This window comes from Anopheles stephensi, chromosome 2 (assembly GCF_013141755.1).
Source record: "Anopheles stephensi strain Indian chromosome 2, UCI_ANSTEP_V1.0, whole genome shotgun sequence".
NCBI classification, from domain to species: Eukaryota; Metazoa; Arthropoda; class Insecta; order Diptera; family Culicidae; genus Anopheles; species Anopheles stephensi.
The window spans coordinates 41,068,709-41,082,475 of NC_050202.1; the positions used below are offsets into that span (position 1 = coordinate 41,068,709).

General features: G+C 48.1%; 2 protein-coding genes across 8 annotated transcripts; one reads left to right on the forward strand and one right to left on the reverse strand.

Annotated features, from left to right (window-relative positions):
* The first annotated feature begins 672 nt into the window (after positions 1-672).
* LOC118506326 (transcription factor Sp4-like) lies at positions 673-10,752 on the forward strand. Of its 7 annotated transcripts, none has more exons than XM_036043283.1 (9): positions 674-1,583; positions 2,541-2,785; positions 3,351-3,794; positions 3,874-4,453; positions 5,032-5,502; positions 5,717-7,354; positions 7,425-7,615; positions 8,791-8,955; positions 9,265-10,752. In XM_036043283.1, exons 2-9 carry the CDS (start codon positions 2,693-2,695, stop codon positions 9,376-9,378), a joined length of 3,696 nt encoding a protein of 1,231 aa, XP_035899176.1. In that variant the 5' UTR covers positions 674-1,583; positions 2,541-2,692; the 3' UTR covers positions 9,379-10,752. The 7 variants fall into 7 exon arrangements, with proteins under 7 accessions (XP_035899181.1, XP_035899176.1, XP_035899177.1 ...); XM_036043284.1 differs by having other exon boundaries at positions 674-1,377; XM_036043285.1 differs by having other exon boundaries at positions 674-1,356.
* Positions 10,142-13,395, reverse strand: LOC118506328 (conserved oligomeric Golgi complex subunit 7). Its single transcript, XM_036043290.1, has 3 exons — positions 13,218-13,395; positions 11,106-13,140; positions 10,142-11,014 (listed from the first exon to the last, which is right to left on the reverse strand). The coding sequence occupies exons 1-3, from the start codon at positions 13,218-13,220 to the stop codon at positions 10,845-10,847; spliced, it is 2,208 nt and encodes a 735-aa protein (XP_035899183.1). The 5' UTR covers positions 13,221-13,395; the 3' UTR covers positions 10,142-10,844.
* Positions 13,396-13,767: the final 372 nt, after the last annotated feature.

The window sequence follows — 13,767 nt, forward strand, 5'->3', positions numbered from 1 at the left end:
CCTCCGTAAGAAGCAGAGCGTTTGAATCGAAAACTAGGAGGCCTTGCGGATATGCTCGCGATTCGATGGTGCGCTTGTGTGCGTAGCAGAGAGACGGCCGCTGTGCGTTTATTGCCGAGGACCACCTCAAAATTGTACCCTTCGATGGAGGGATGAGCATAGCAATAGTGGAAAAAGTATTGCGATCGAGTCAGAAAATAGGAATATGAAGACAGGTTTAATCGGATGGAATAAAAAATGTTCAAAACCATGTTTTGGACATATTTTCACATGAAGATGAACATGAAAACATATTTTCAGCATACATTCGCTTATGCTCAGGGGACGCTGGGACTCTGGGACGATACAGTACGCACATGCTCTTGCCTCTCATTTTTCAAAGCATTTCAGCCTCTCTTTCACTCCCGTGAGCAGCCAGTCCCGCAGGGCATGATGAACAAATTTGACCACGGCCCTAAAATGCTGCTAGCCAGGGGTACGATTAGGAGGGACCGCTGATAATTTTCCGAGTCATCTATCCTTCTCCTACACCCGAAGGGAAGCGTCGTGGGCCCCAGCGTGTAAAGTTTGGACTGGAAGTGTGATGATGTTGATTCGGAAAAGAGGGTGTGCTCCCTCAATACGCTGGTTCAATTGTAGCAAAGAGTAGCATAGCCTCTTAGCATAAGCATAAATAGGGTGCATCCCGCGTCAGTACAGTGCGTTGCGTGTTATTCCTCGTATATGCATGCGAAAGAAAGGGAAAAACAGATATGTCCCATTGCTTTCTGTCACGTACGGGATGTAGCTAGTGAAGAAGAAAGATGAGCTATGGTTCGCGTAAACGTGTGTGTGTGTGTGTGTGTGTACGAACGTGCGTTTTCGGTAGGGGTTGTATGCAAGTGTGGAGTTTATTCGGTACCTAGCATTCTCGGGAGGCGTGTGTGTTTCGCTGTGAACGGCTTCATTTTTGCTAAATAACACATGAAAAACAAAGAAAAGCGATGTAGTTGAGTGTGTTGGAAAGAGGAATGATATCGGTGTTGTGTTTAGTGCGTACAAAATGCGTTTCACGGTTTGATTAAATCGCTACGTGCATTTCAAGTCCGGCAGCCGCGAGCAGTGCTGTCGAAGAGGTTGAGAGATGCATTCGCTGAAGCATTGAAGTGACGCGTGTAAACGTTTGGGGTGATAGTGTGCGTGAAGCCAGTGTGACAGAGTGGGGTGTTTTATGTAGAGAACTGTCACTGGAAGAAGAAAAATGGGTACTGCCGTGGTGCCCACGTAAAACAGAGAAGATTGAAAACAATTTCAGCAGTGAAATAGCGCTGGATCAGTAACAAAACAGCAAACAACACCTGATGTGCAGTGCTAGAGGTGCGATTTACATGATGTGTGGTGAGTGAGAGCACAGGAAGGCATTGTGGGGAAGGCATTTGTTTCCGATTGGTTAGCAAAGCCCGCGGAGGAGAAACTGAATGTTTGCGAAGGTTTAACGAGGTTTACTGCACAAGATGACGAAAAAAGCTAAGATCAAGCGAGAATCAAGTGAGCCAGATACGCTGGAAACGGATTGTAAGACCGAAAGTGATACAGCAGCAAAGGTACGCGCCATTGTGCTCATTGTAGAGTTCGGTAGTGTTGTATTGTAGCATCTCCAGCCCTCTCTAGCCTCTCCACTAGCCGCCTCACACTGCGTTGGGTCAAACTGACGCAAACAGTGGAGAAGAGTCATCTCATAGCTTCAGTGTGTGCAGTCACAACACGGTGTCAACGTCAATAATATTCGGATCTTGAAAAGGAAAACAACTATTGTTTCTGTCTAGTGCTTGAATTTCCATTAGGATTGCGCCAAAGGCCATTTATTTGATGCAGAATAAAGGTTGCAAGTGGGAGAGTTCTTCTAGCTGTGCAAGCATTTCATCTATTACAAACGGACCTGTATTTGGTTGTTTAGAGCTCAATCACAAAATGAGTTTATGCGACAACTTGGCCAGAATCTTTCTTTTTAGCATGGTTTGGATTGCTACACCTAACTTTTCATAGAACATTGGCAAAATTGCATTCCAGCGAACCGTTGACGTTTGCCAACACGCATACAAGGAAATTTGTGTACGCATCGAACACGGCAATACAAATTTCCGCTGTTTTTCCTCCCCCTTTCGCAAACATTACACGGGAAAGCATCGCATGGAATGAAAAGTCGGCACGCAGTTCTCCACGATCTCTCTTTTCTGCAATCCACAGTAGCCTGAGGCTTTGTTCGGTACATGTGCGCCCCAGATGCCACGCACACTGTTGCACAACACACATCAATACTACGATCCTTACGATGAAAACAAACGTTTCCCTCTTCTATTCTTCTATTCTTGTCGGCGTGGTAGGATTTGTTTATGTTTGTTTGTTTTTTGTATCATTTTCCGGTGCGTGTGAATTAAAATGTTATGACATCCCATTATTCTTACTGAGGACAGTTTTACAAAAAAAAATCCTGAAGTGCCAACTTAATGCTATAACCATAATGCACCCAGTATACATTACCAACTTGTTATCCTTTGCAGTGATTTACGCTGGACACAGGCGAAGATTAGTAAGCTTATTGTAAAGTATTAAAAAATTAATCAAGCTCGAGCTTGCCGCAAGCTCAAATACTTATGAATACGATGAACGTTTCCGATTCACGACAACGCCGGAAAGCGTAGAGGAGAGCGAAATGGATACAGGCCAGGGTGCATTAGCACCTGGGCAGGAAATACGAATCGTCAGTGCGTCCGTGGTGGCACATTTACAAGCCCAAGGATTACAGGTCCGTTAATTGCTTAACTCATTCAAGGTGTTCCTTGCTTCAATTAATTCATTCATCACTTCTCAACCATCTTCAGTTGGCTTCATTTGGTTTAATTCTTTGGCTCTATTCGGGCTCTATTTTGAGTTGAACTTTCTTTATCCATAACCAATCTTTAATGTATCCTCTACTTAATCTCCTCGAAACGTACCAAACTAATTAGGGCGAGGATTGTTTATCGTTTTTCCTCTCTGCGGCATTATATTCGTCTTTTTTTGTTTTCTTTTTTGCTAACACATGATTATTGCTCGTTGACATTTTATTATTTATTGGGCGAAATTTAATTCACCTGCAACATTTCTGTTTTGGTTTCCACTGCACATTTACTCATCTGCTAACCATGCATAAGAAACATTTATTTGGATGTGTGGATTCATATGGTACCGTTTATGGTTTTAAATTTTATGTTTTGTTTCGTTTGTAGTGGTTCAATAGATGTATTTATTAATTGCATTTTTTGTATAAAATAGCACTTAAACTAACAAAATATGTACCTATTCTAACTAATCTTTGCTTGGCATCAAAGGGCAATGAACTCAATGCTGCTATTATGGCTGCATCGCAGCCACAAAGCGCTGCGCAGCATCAAGTTCAACAACAGCTTCAAGTGCAACATCAGCAACAGCAGCAACAGCAGCAGCAGCAGCAACAACAACAGCAACAGCAGCAGCAGCAGCAGCAACAGCAGCAGCAACAGCAGCAGCAACAACAACAACAGCAGCAACAGCAGCAGCAGCAACAGATACAACAACAGCAGCAGCAGCAGCAACAACAACAACAACAGCAACAACAGCAGCAGCAACATCAACAGACTGCAGCACAGCAGCAAGTAGCAGCACAGCAGCAGGCCGTAGCACAGCAGCAAGCTCAGCAACAGGCAGCAGCTGTCGCGCAACAGCACCAACAGGTGCATGCCGCTGCACAGTTGCAAGCACAAATACAACAAGTTTCTGCACAGTCCCAACCTCAGGTTCGAATCGTCATTTTAAGCTCAATCAGTGACAGTAAAATGTATTTTTAACACTTTTTTTTTGTCTACCCATCGCTAGGTTATCACACTGCAACAGCTACAGAACTTTCTTCCCCAACATCAGCTGAATTCTCTCACAACAGCCGATGGCACACCGGTGCAGATGGCAGCGACGGCTGCGGCCGGTCCGGCCGGAGCGACACCAGTCGGTACGCCGGTGAAAACGTTCGTTACCTCATCACCCCAGATGGCAGGCCACCCACAGATTGTCAGCTTACAAAGCATACCGCAACAGTTCTTGCAAGGCGGTGGACAACTTATTCAGAACCAGAATGGTCTTTTTCAAATGATTCAACCCGTGCAGACAATTAGTCTCGATGGCCAGGAAGCGCTGTACGTGCCGGCAGGGTTCCACGCTCAACAGCAGCAACAGCAGCAGCAACAGCAGCAGCAGCAACAACAGCAACAGCAACAGCAGCAACAACAGCAGCAACAGCAACAGCAGCAGCAGCAGCAAATGTTGGCTGGCGCTCAGGCTGTGCAGATTAACGGACAGCCGGCCTACATTACCCCGTCCGGTCAGATTATTCGGGCACCGAACGGTGTGCTGCCAGGAAACTTTCTGCAGAGCATGCCCCAGGCAGTACAATTACCGACCGGTAGGTACTTTTTGTTTAAATACTCAACAAAAGACCGAAAGGAAGTTGCTCTTAGGCGGTGTGGTTAGATTGGTTAACGCGTGGGGAGTGTAAATGCGTGTTCACATCGGCTTCTGATTCTTGATTCACCTCACGTAAAAGCACCTTAGCTACGACAGGAGATGTGTTATTTAAATAACAAAATGTTCTACACATTTTCACTTCCACTCTTGGCACGGACTATACTTATATGCAAAGCATTGTCGTTGGCAACTTTTCTTGGCTAAAAGTTAAAATCACCTACTCATGACACCCTCATGATATGTCATACGTTAATATGGAATGTGTCTTGAATCTGTCTTGAAGTCATGAATCCGACATGACGCATACATCCAAAATCCCCAGGAAGATTAAATTGTTTGTCCGCGGCATGTCTTACACTAGGCCAAGGAGTGCAATGTATGGAACGTTTCTGTTTGTTTTAAAATACAATCGCTGTATATACCAATTCCATTGACGTTCATCTAAGCATACCAAGCAACTCATACACATACGGTATCAAACACCTTTGGCTTCCACTTTGCTTTACTTTCATCCAGCTGGGCAGGCTACGCTAACTATTCCGGGAACTAATATTACCATACCCCTGGGAATGTCCAATGCCCCTAACATACTACATCAAGTCCCACAACAACAACAACAACAGCAGCAGCAGCAGCAGCAACAGGTTCAACAACAGGTCCAACAACAGCAGCAACAGCAGCAGCAGCAGCAGCAGCAACAACAACAACAGCAGCAGCAAATACAACAACAACAGCAAACTCAGCAACAGACACAACAACAGCAACACCAAACAGCCCAACAACAGCAACAATCCCAGCAGCAACAGCAACAGCAGCAACAACAAATAGTTGCTTCACAGCATGCAGGCGCCGCTACAAACCAGCAACTGCAACAGCTTCAGCAAGCCACGTACACGATTCCGGGCACAAACATTCAAGTGCCAGCATCCACAATGACTGCACTGAATCAGCTTCCGGGGAATATAACGACGATTAAGCTAGAAGGAGGTAAATTGTCCGGTTGCTGTTGTATCTATCGAGTCATGCGGCAAAGTAGTTAGTTTGTAGTAGTTGCGAGTGTGTTCATTATCATTATTCGTTCGGGTTTGGTGTTGGAATGGTACTAATTGTGTTTTGCTTAGCTATAAGATACATTCATGGTTTATGCTACGAATGTGGTGCGACAGGTCAGCTTACTTTACACCGTTTCTTTGTCTTTTAGGTCAAAACGTACAGGTGCGCCCGGCAGGTGCAACACTTCCGCAGGTAGTGCAATTCCCGATGCAGCAAACCATCCCAGTACAGATGCCAATATCGACGGCTAACGGGCAGACCGTGTATCAGACTGTGCACGTGCCGGTGCAAACGTTCGGCTCGCTGGTACAGCCCCAGATGCAGGTGATACCGCAGATCCCGCAAATGGCGAACATTATTACACCGAGCGGGCAGATTCAGCAGATACAGCTAACCTCACTGAATCCGCTGGCTGGACTGCAGACAGCTGCTATGCATCCCAACATCATCCTACAGCAGCAACCACAGGCGGCGGCGGCGCAGCAAATCCAGAACGGTCCAAACGGTCCGATGGTTGTTAGCACCGCTCAGCAGGCCGCTGCAGCGGGACAGGATCCCAATGCTGGTACCCATTCGCAACAGCAGCAGCAGCAGCAGCAGCAACAAGTACAACAGCAACAGCAGCAGCAGCAGCAGCAACAACAACAGCAGGCTCAGCAACAGCAAGTGGTTGCCGCACAGCAGATGGTGGCAGCGGCCGCAGCAGCTGCCGCGTCCGGTAACTCGCACCATGCAGTGGCCGGACAACAGCCAACGCAACAGCAGCATCAGCAGATAATCGGAGGCTTATCGCAGCCGATAACGATCACCGCCGCAACGGGCGGCGGTCCGCAGATCGGTCAGCCGATTACGCTGCAGCAGCTGCGTCAGCACATGCCGGGGCTGGCAGGATTGCAGGCGATTCCCGTGCAAAACATCCCCGGCATCGGTAACGTTCAAGTAATACCGACAAATTTCATGCAACCGGTTCAACCGCAAACAGCAGCGTCGCAGCCTCAGTTGAACCCGGTCAGTCAAGCAGGGCAGCATCAGCAGCAGCAGCAGCAGCAAAGTCTGCACCAGCAGCATCAGCAGCAGCAGCGAGCTATAGTCGCAGCCCTTCAGCAGGCAACGGCGCGTCCACCACCATCAAGTACAAAGCAGGAAGCAAACGAACCCGCTAAGAGCTTTGTCAAGCAGGAACCCATGGCCACGCAACCGGCGGCAACCGTTGTCGGTGCCGGTGCGCTCTTCACGTCGGCCGCCGGCGCTCCTGCCCAGATAGTGGAGGTCCACAGTGGCGTAAACTTGAGCACGTTGGGCGTATCGAACTCTCCAGCGGCCGGAACGACGACCACGACAACTACACCCTCTGCCCAGCCGAACAGCGTGAAGCGAGAATCGGGCCTCGGGTCTCCCGTTCAAGCTGCCGGCAACGTTAACAGCAGCATCGGTGCCAATGTAGTGCCAGAAGCGGGAGTTAAAGCAGCACGAGCTGCAGGAGGGGAAGCAGTGACGGGGGCAGTCGCGGAAGATTCGGAAGGACTGGAAGCACCGATTGCGCCAACCACGATTTCGTCGGAAAAGCGCCGCCGACACACGTTACCGAAGGTAATCTCAGCCACGCACACCATGAACGGAACGCTGCGGCAACGGGTGCGTCGCGTTGCCTGCACGTGCCCGAACTGTGAGGTGAAAACGAGTGGTCCACCGGACCGGAAGAAGCAACACATCTGTCACGTGAGCGGCTGCAACAAGGTGTACGGCAAAACGTCCCACCTACGAGCACATCTACGGTGGCATACAGGTAAGCAGTTGCGCGTAGTGCAGTGGACTGCCAGCGTCCTAACACGTTCATGCGCGTTTGCTTTTCGCAGGCGAACGACCGTTCATCTGCAGCTGGGGCACGTGCGGGAAACGGTTTACGCGGTCGGATGAGCTGCAGCGCCATCGGCGAACGCATACGGGTGAGAAGCGGTTTGAATGCAGCGAGTGTAATAAAAAGTTCATGCGAAGCGATCACCTCTCGAAGCACATACGAACGCACAGCAAGCTAAGGCGCGATCCGGTAAGTTATCATTGCAGAATGTTGCCCGGTTTTCCATTAAGAGCAGCAAAAGAAGCATTTCTGTGATCATGCTTGATTCTTAGCGTTTTTTTCGTTGTATTTTAAGATAGGAAAGCGTTCTCTTTTTATCTTGCGTTCGTGTATTCGTAAAGGGTTTGGTGTTGGATGTTTGGGAACCATTTAAACCGCTTTCTCTTGTGGTAGAGTATGGTGTTTGTTAACTATTGTAAAGAAGATTTGTGAAGCTGATTGCGCTGTACTGAAATGTTGTCCACATTGCTGTAGATACGCATAAAAGTCCCGCCGTTTAACGATGGCACACTAAGTCTGTTAAAGATACCTCGAACGATACTCCATTCCCATGGTTCCAAACACTTACTCCTGTCGTCAGATTTTTATTGATTATGTTAACTAACGAAGCATTAAAACATTTAGCAAAAGCTTTAGGCTTGGTTGGAAAGCGAGATCCAACCGGCGGAACGGCAGGGCCATAAAAACTCGGGAACCGGTCTTCGATGCAGGGACCATAAAACGCTTCTTACAAGCATCGCCAAAACGAGTTGCTCCGTCCTGACCTCTCTCTTCCCCTACTTCAGTCCACCACACTTCAGTGTGGTGATCGATTCTCATGACTTTGAGAGTTCTGTTAGGCTTCGGGACTCACTGGCACTGCTTTCTCGCTTCGACATGCGAGACATTGAACGGAGTGTGTATCGTGAACTTTATGTTAAGTTCAAAGCGTTGGCAGAGTGTCTTCTTCTTCTTCTTCTTTCTTGGCCAAACGACCTCATTTCTGGCCTACTACACTCATTGACACTGCATAGTTGGATAGACCTTCCTTCACTATGGGGGGAATTACCCAGATGGGATTTGAACCCCGGTACTGCCGTGTGGGACCGCGGCGCCTTTATCGCCCTTAATCCCTGTAGGACTAAACGTTCGAACCAGCAGCAGCAAGAACTCGGTCATTATGTAGCGCATGCATGTACTATATGAACTATATAAACTGGTAGTGTGCGTAGTGTATTGATTGCTCTCTTTGTGTGTGTTTGTGTGTGTGTTTTCTTCCGCTATTTTCGACGCGCTTATATTTACGTTGTGTTGCTTATGTTTTCTGCACGATGCCTTTTATTTTATTTCAACGTTGGGTATATACTATATACACTATACATTAGGGTTCGGATGGTTTCGATAAATCTGGCGATGAGCTGGACTACGAGGAGGAAGAAATTTACGAAATTGACGACACTGACTACAAAATGGATGATGAGGACGATCTGGACCAGGAAAGACACTCACTTAACTCCTCCTCGGCCGCTGCCTATGACGCTGACCACAAGGTAAAGGATTCACGAGCGAGCTGCTGAAGCTTCAGTATGATGATAATGGTAACACCGCAGATCTCAAATCAAAGGCAGGGCAATCGAAACCATCAACTTTTGTTGTCATTTTGTTGTTTTATTCCCCCCCATTAGTTAGCTTCGTTTGAAAAACTGTAGCGTTGTAGTCACACGCAAAGTGTTTGAACGGTATTATTGTTTTGAGCCAGAGCTGTTAGTTGATTGGGGAAGGCAAAGGAACATCAGTTGGAGTACGCTTACGGCTGAACAATGCTTAATTTTATTATAATGTTTGGTTTTCTTTTGCAGGACGACATGGGATCGAACCACTCGGGATCGTCTGATAGTAACGACAGTTCGGATCAGAAAATGATGATTACCATTGCTACCGAGGAGGCAGAACAAGCGTACGATTCTAATTGAGCTCCCATGACATCAACATGCATCATGAAACGATCCGCGCCAATGGTTTTATAATGTAAAAGTAAAGAGCTAGACAGAGGAAAACAAGGTAGGAGTTTTTACGATCGAGAAAGGATTGCGCACGATTCCGTTGCATGCCTGGTGGACTTTGGTGCCGGTGTGTGAGCCCTACCAGCGTTGGTGTTTAAAAAGTTGTTTGCCGCATTTAAAAAGCGCCACAGATCATCACTTGTTTCCGAACTTCTTCTCTTCTTGTTTGGCTCTATAATGGCGGGAGGCTTTCCAGTTCTGGCTTTTCTTGACTTGATTTTACCCGTAGCTGGATAGTCACAAACCGCACCACTGCACGCTTTCAAAGGTGAATGTCATTGTGTACATCATTGCCACAAAACGCCCCAGGACAGTGATCGTCGTCCGATGCTTGCAACGAATCGAGGCGCAATTCTAAACGTTTTACTCTGGATGTACAACGAAATCATTCTGTGCTGCTAAACGCTACGTGTCGTCGTTAATTAAGCAAACGGAACTGCAGCGAACATGTGACGGGTGAACTGCATTACAGTAAAGCTCGTTGTGTAAAGTAACTAGAACAAGGAAAAGACGTTTTACGTAGGCACAGAAAATTAGCAAAAGCGCAACGTTTCTCAAATACGTACGATTTTCTTCTGTTTTGCCAAACAAATATTTGTGTATTGTGCCTGCGGGATAGGTTAATTGTTTTCTAGTGGCATTAGTGCAGACAGCATGAGACGACGCGAACCACCGAAAATCTACCATCGTTTCGCTTTATTTGAAGCCATTTGTTGTTGTGTCGGCGTACGGTTTGTTAGCTTTTCACGCATCAACTTACTTTGGCATCGATAAGCTTGAGTTTACAATATTAAATTTGTAGCCAATGGTAGGAGCATTAGTAGCAGTGGGTGAAGCGTGAATTTCACCGGGTGGTTCCGCCGCGAGCAGATGGAAGTAGGGACGAACGAGTGCTTCCGTTGTCATACCTTTTTTCGGTAGAATTATGTTACTTTTTAGTAATTTATTGTTGTAACGAATTAAATGAGGGCACGTCCGGCGCGACAACGCTAGAGCTCCCACATTTCAACGCAAGTCACAGTTCAGTTGCTTTAACTAAGTTTGCATGAACAATAATTCACTGTACATGTGTCACACGAACGCGCGCGTAGACTATTTTATATGATCGTCGTCGAATTTTAATGTCGAGATGTAATGGATGAAGATTAAATGTAAATGTAAATACCACTACAACTAAACCACGGCGGCCAACATTGTAGCGCGAATGAGAATGAGTATGATGAGTGAGTCGCCGCGCACAATGTGGAAAAACTAATAAAACTCACCGTAATTTCATTGCGTGTATTCGACGGCTGTTTCGATTGATTGTACACAACCGTAAGCGTCGTATTTATGTATGCGTTTATGCTTTATTTAACACTCCCACATTTACTCCCTCAACAGGACATCAGATTGCGCTTTTGGCGTATCGCAGCCACCAGCTCCGGATCGCATCCCGTCGCTGTCGAAGCGTAGGAATCTAATGGCGCTCTCAGAAGCTTTACCGTCTGTTGCAGATTCGCTCCCAGCGATTGGCCCATCTCTTCCAGGACGCTGCCGAAGTACTCTGGTAGGAAGAAAAGAAAAAATGGACGCGTTAGAACCGAATCAGCTAACCACGCCCCCCAAGTTACCCCAAACAACGAACCCCAACTTACCAATATCCGTTGCCAACTGTTTCGCACCGGACGCATTCAGCGAGCAAATGTTTTCGATCTGTTCCACGTACAGTGCTTCCGATTCTTCCACGACGAGCGCAAGAAAAACGTCGGCACAGGGCCGGCTGGAGGCGTACCGGTGATCGGCCACTTCCAGCACCGCTTTCAGTACGCCGGCCGGTGAGAGGAGCAGCGGTTCGAGGTGCTGCGGAAGCGTTAGCAAATACTGACTGATCAGCGTGATGTACTCCTGTGGCGCATAGCTGTAATCGGGCAGTGCGTCCATCGCGGCCGACCCAGCCGTTGCGCCTGCCGGGCTGCTGCTGGACATGGGTTCAATCTGCTTGAAGTGTTTGGTGATGGGCGAGAACGCAATCTGCAGCATCGTGTCGTGAATGTCCTCGCAGGTACGCTTCATGCGCGAATGAAACTCGGTGAAAAACTCCCGAGTCGGTTCGGACGATGCCTGGAATGCGGTGACCAGCTTGCGCAGCTCGTTAACCTCGCCCTTTGTGTGCAGACGATATTCGAACCGTGCTCGAGACTGATTCGCCACTAGCTGAGCGTGCTTCACTTGCACGTGCTCGATGAACGTTTGCTCGAGGTCGTGTACCGCCTGGCGGAATGTTCCGAGGTACTGTAGCAGAACTACGCTCAGCTGCAGCAGATTCCAGTCGGTTTGATTGGGCTGACTGGCCGCCAGCTGCTTCTGCACCTTGTTGTACTGATCCAGGTAGGAGAGCAGATAGTTCTGCAGCACGCTTCCCACAGACAGCAGGGCACAGTTTTGCGTGATGTCCTGGCAGCGTGTCATTGCTTCCGTAGCCCAGCGGATGATTTTAGCATTGGCACTTTCCAGGTTGTGCACACTGTCGGCTGGCGCGGTACCGACGATCGTTAAACTTTGCAAAGCCGTCTCCAGATGGGTGTTTTCCAGCGTCGGATACTCCTTCAGGAAAATGCCAAAGAACGCGAACAGCGAGCTTGCTAGGCGCTCGATGACGCTCTCGTCCTCGCACCGAATGTCTTGCTGTGGCCCGCCCCGTACCCATCCCTCGATCAGCGATCCCATCGAAACGTTCACCTTGGAAAATTGAGTCAACGTCCAGAACTTGTCCGTGGCTCGTTTGAGCGCACTGCGCACGATACTCTCGCGCGTTGGATCGAGATTTTCCAGCGCTTCCGCTACAGCCAAAACACAGTCCGTAGCTTCGCCGAAGCACTGGCAGTTCCAGCGTAGATGGTTCTTGAGCAGCTCTAGCAAATTGTCGTAAAATTCCTTCAACACGTCCGACCCACCGCTTTCGCTGGCCTCGATCGCACCGGCCCACTGATCCTGCACGAAGGCTTTCAGCACGGTGCGATAGTACTGCTTCAGCTGTGCCAGCCGATCGATACCTTCGAAAATGCGCACATAACGCCGACAGGCCTCCGTGTCCATCGAGCGCAGCGCTACCACAACCGCAGGGCTAACGAGCGCTTCGAGCCGGTTTTTGAAATATTCCACCTGGTTCTCCCGTTCCGCGTGCCCATGCAACGCAACCTGCGCTGCGAGCGATTTCTGCAACGACAGCAGCTTTCCACTGGACGCCTCGACGTCGGACTTTTCCAGCAAGTCCTCCAGCTCACCGGCCAACTTGCCCCATCCGTCCGCCTCTTGCAGGCACTGCTTGGAGCTTTGCAGCCGCTGCTTGATGCTGTCCAACCGCTCGAGGCTCACCATACAGTCACCGGTTTCCGTCTGGAGATGGGCTATTTCACGCTGCACCTGATTCATGCGCTGCTTCAGCAGGCTCGACTCGATCTGCAGCATGCTTGTGTCGCTAATCACCTTCGGGATGTTTTTCAACACTTGGCCGCCCGTTTGTTCGAGGGCGACGTTGATCTGCTGCACGTACAGCTGCATCTTAGAGACGAGCGACGATACGAACGCTTCCTTGCCGGCGGATCCCTTGGCCGTCCGTTGCGATCGATCGTACGATGCGTTGATCCAACTGCTGACATCGAAATCATCGCCGGAAAATGCACTTATATCCTGTCCGGTAAGTTGAGGTTGGGAATTAGCAGGAGGACACCTTTCCTTTGCTTGTCACCAGTGTTAGAATCACTTACCATTTTATGTGTTTTGCTATTTTTTTAACAACGTTTCCCCTCCACTTTTGTGACTAATTAGTGTAGAGTGCAGCTGGGACTACTTTTTTACTTTAATTTTTGTGCACAACCGCGCATCGTTGCAAAACAGAACGAATCAAAACAAATATGCACGTACGGGCGTATACGTGGAAAACGTGACGGTCGCTCTCACGCATACGCACAATCGATGGGTACGTGTACAGAGCACTGAGTTCAGTACTTCAGTTTAGATCGAGCAAAGATTGAGCACATTGAGCGCTGTTGGGAAGATGGATTACTCTTTTTTTAGCGAGAGTAAGAATTGTACATCTGGTTTACAGGTACAAAAGCTAATGAAAGTATTTTTTTAAGGGTGCGGAAGAGGTTGGATACATTTTGTTCAATAGTATAGGCGATGCCGATAAAAAAGCGATGATTCAACTCGCAAATTGAAGTAGAATAACGATGTGTGGAAAATGTAAGATTGCAAGACCGTTTTTCCACTGATCCCAGGTCCTTCTGGCGATTTATGAACTCGCGTCACAATCTT

Bases quoted from the DNA above. Each gene is read 5' to 3' on its own strand.
- LOC118506328 (XM_036043290.1), bottom strand. The intron at 11,015-11,105 runs GTAAGTTGGGGT...TCTTCCTACCAG, and splicing joins ACAGTTGGCAACGGATATTG to AGTACTTCGGCAGCGTCCTG.
- LOC118506326 (XM_036043283.1), top strand. From the start codon at position 2,693: ATGGATACAGGCCAGGGTGCATTAGCACCTGGGCAGGAAATACGAATC. The intron at 4,454-5,031 runs GTAGGTACTTTT...ACTTTCATCCAG, and splicing joins GGCAGTACAATTACCGACCG to CTGGGCAGGCTACGCTAACT. The intron at 7,616-8,790 runs GTAAGTTATCAT...ACTATACATTAG, and splicing joins GCAAGCTAAGGCGCGATCCG to GGTTCGGATGGTTTCGATAA.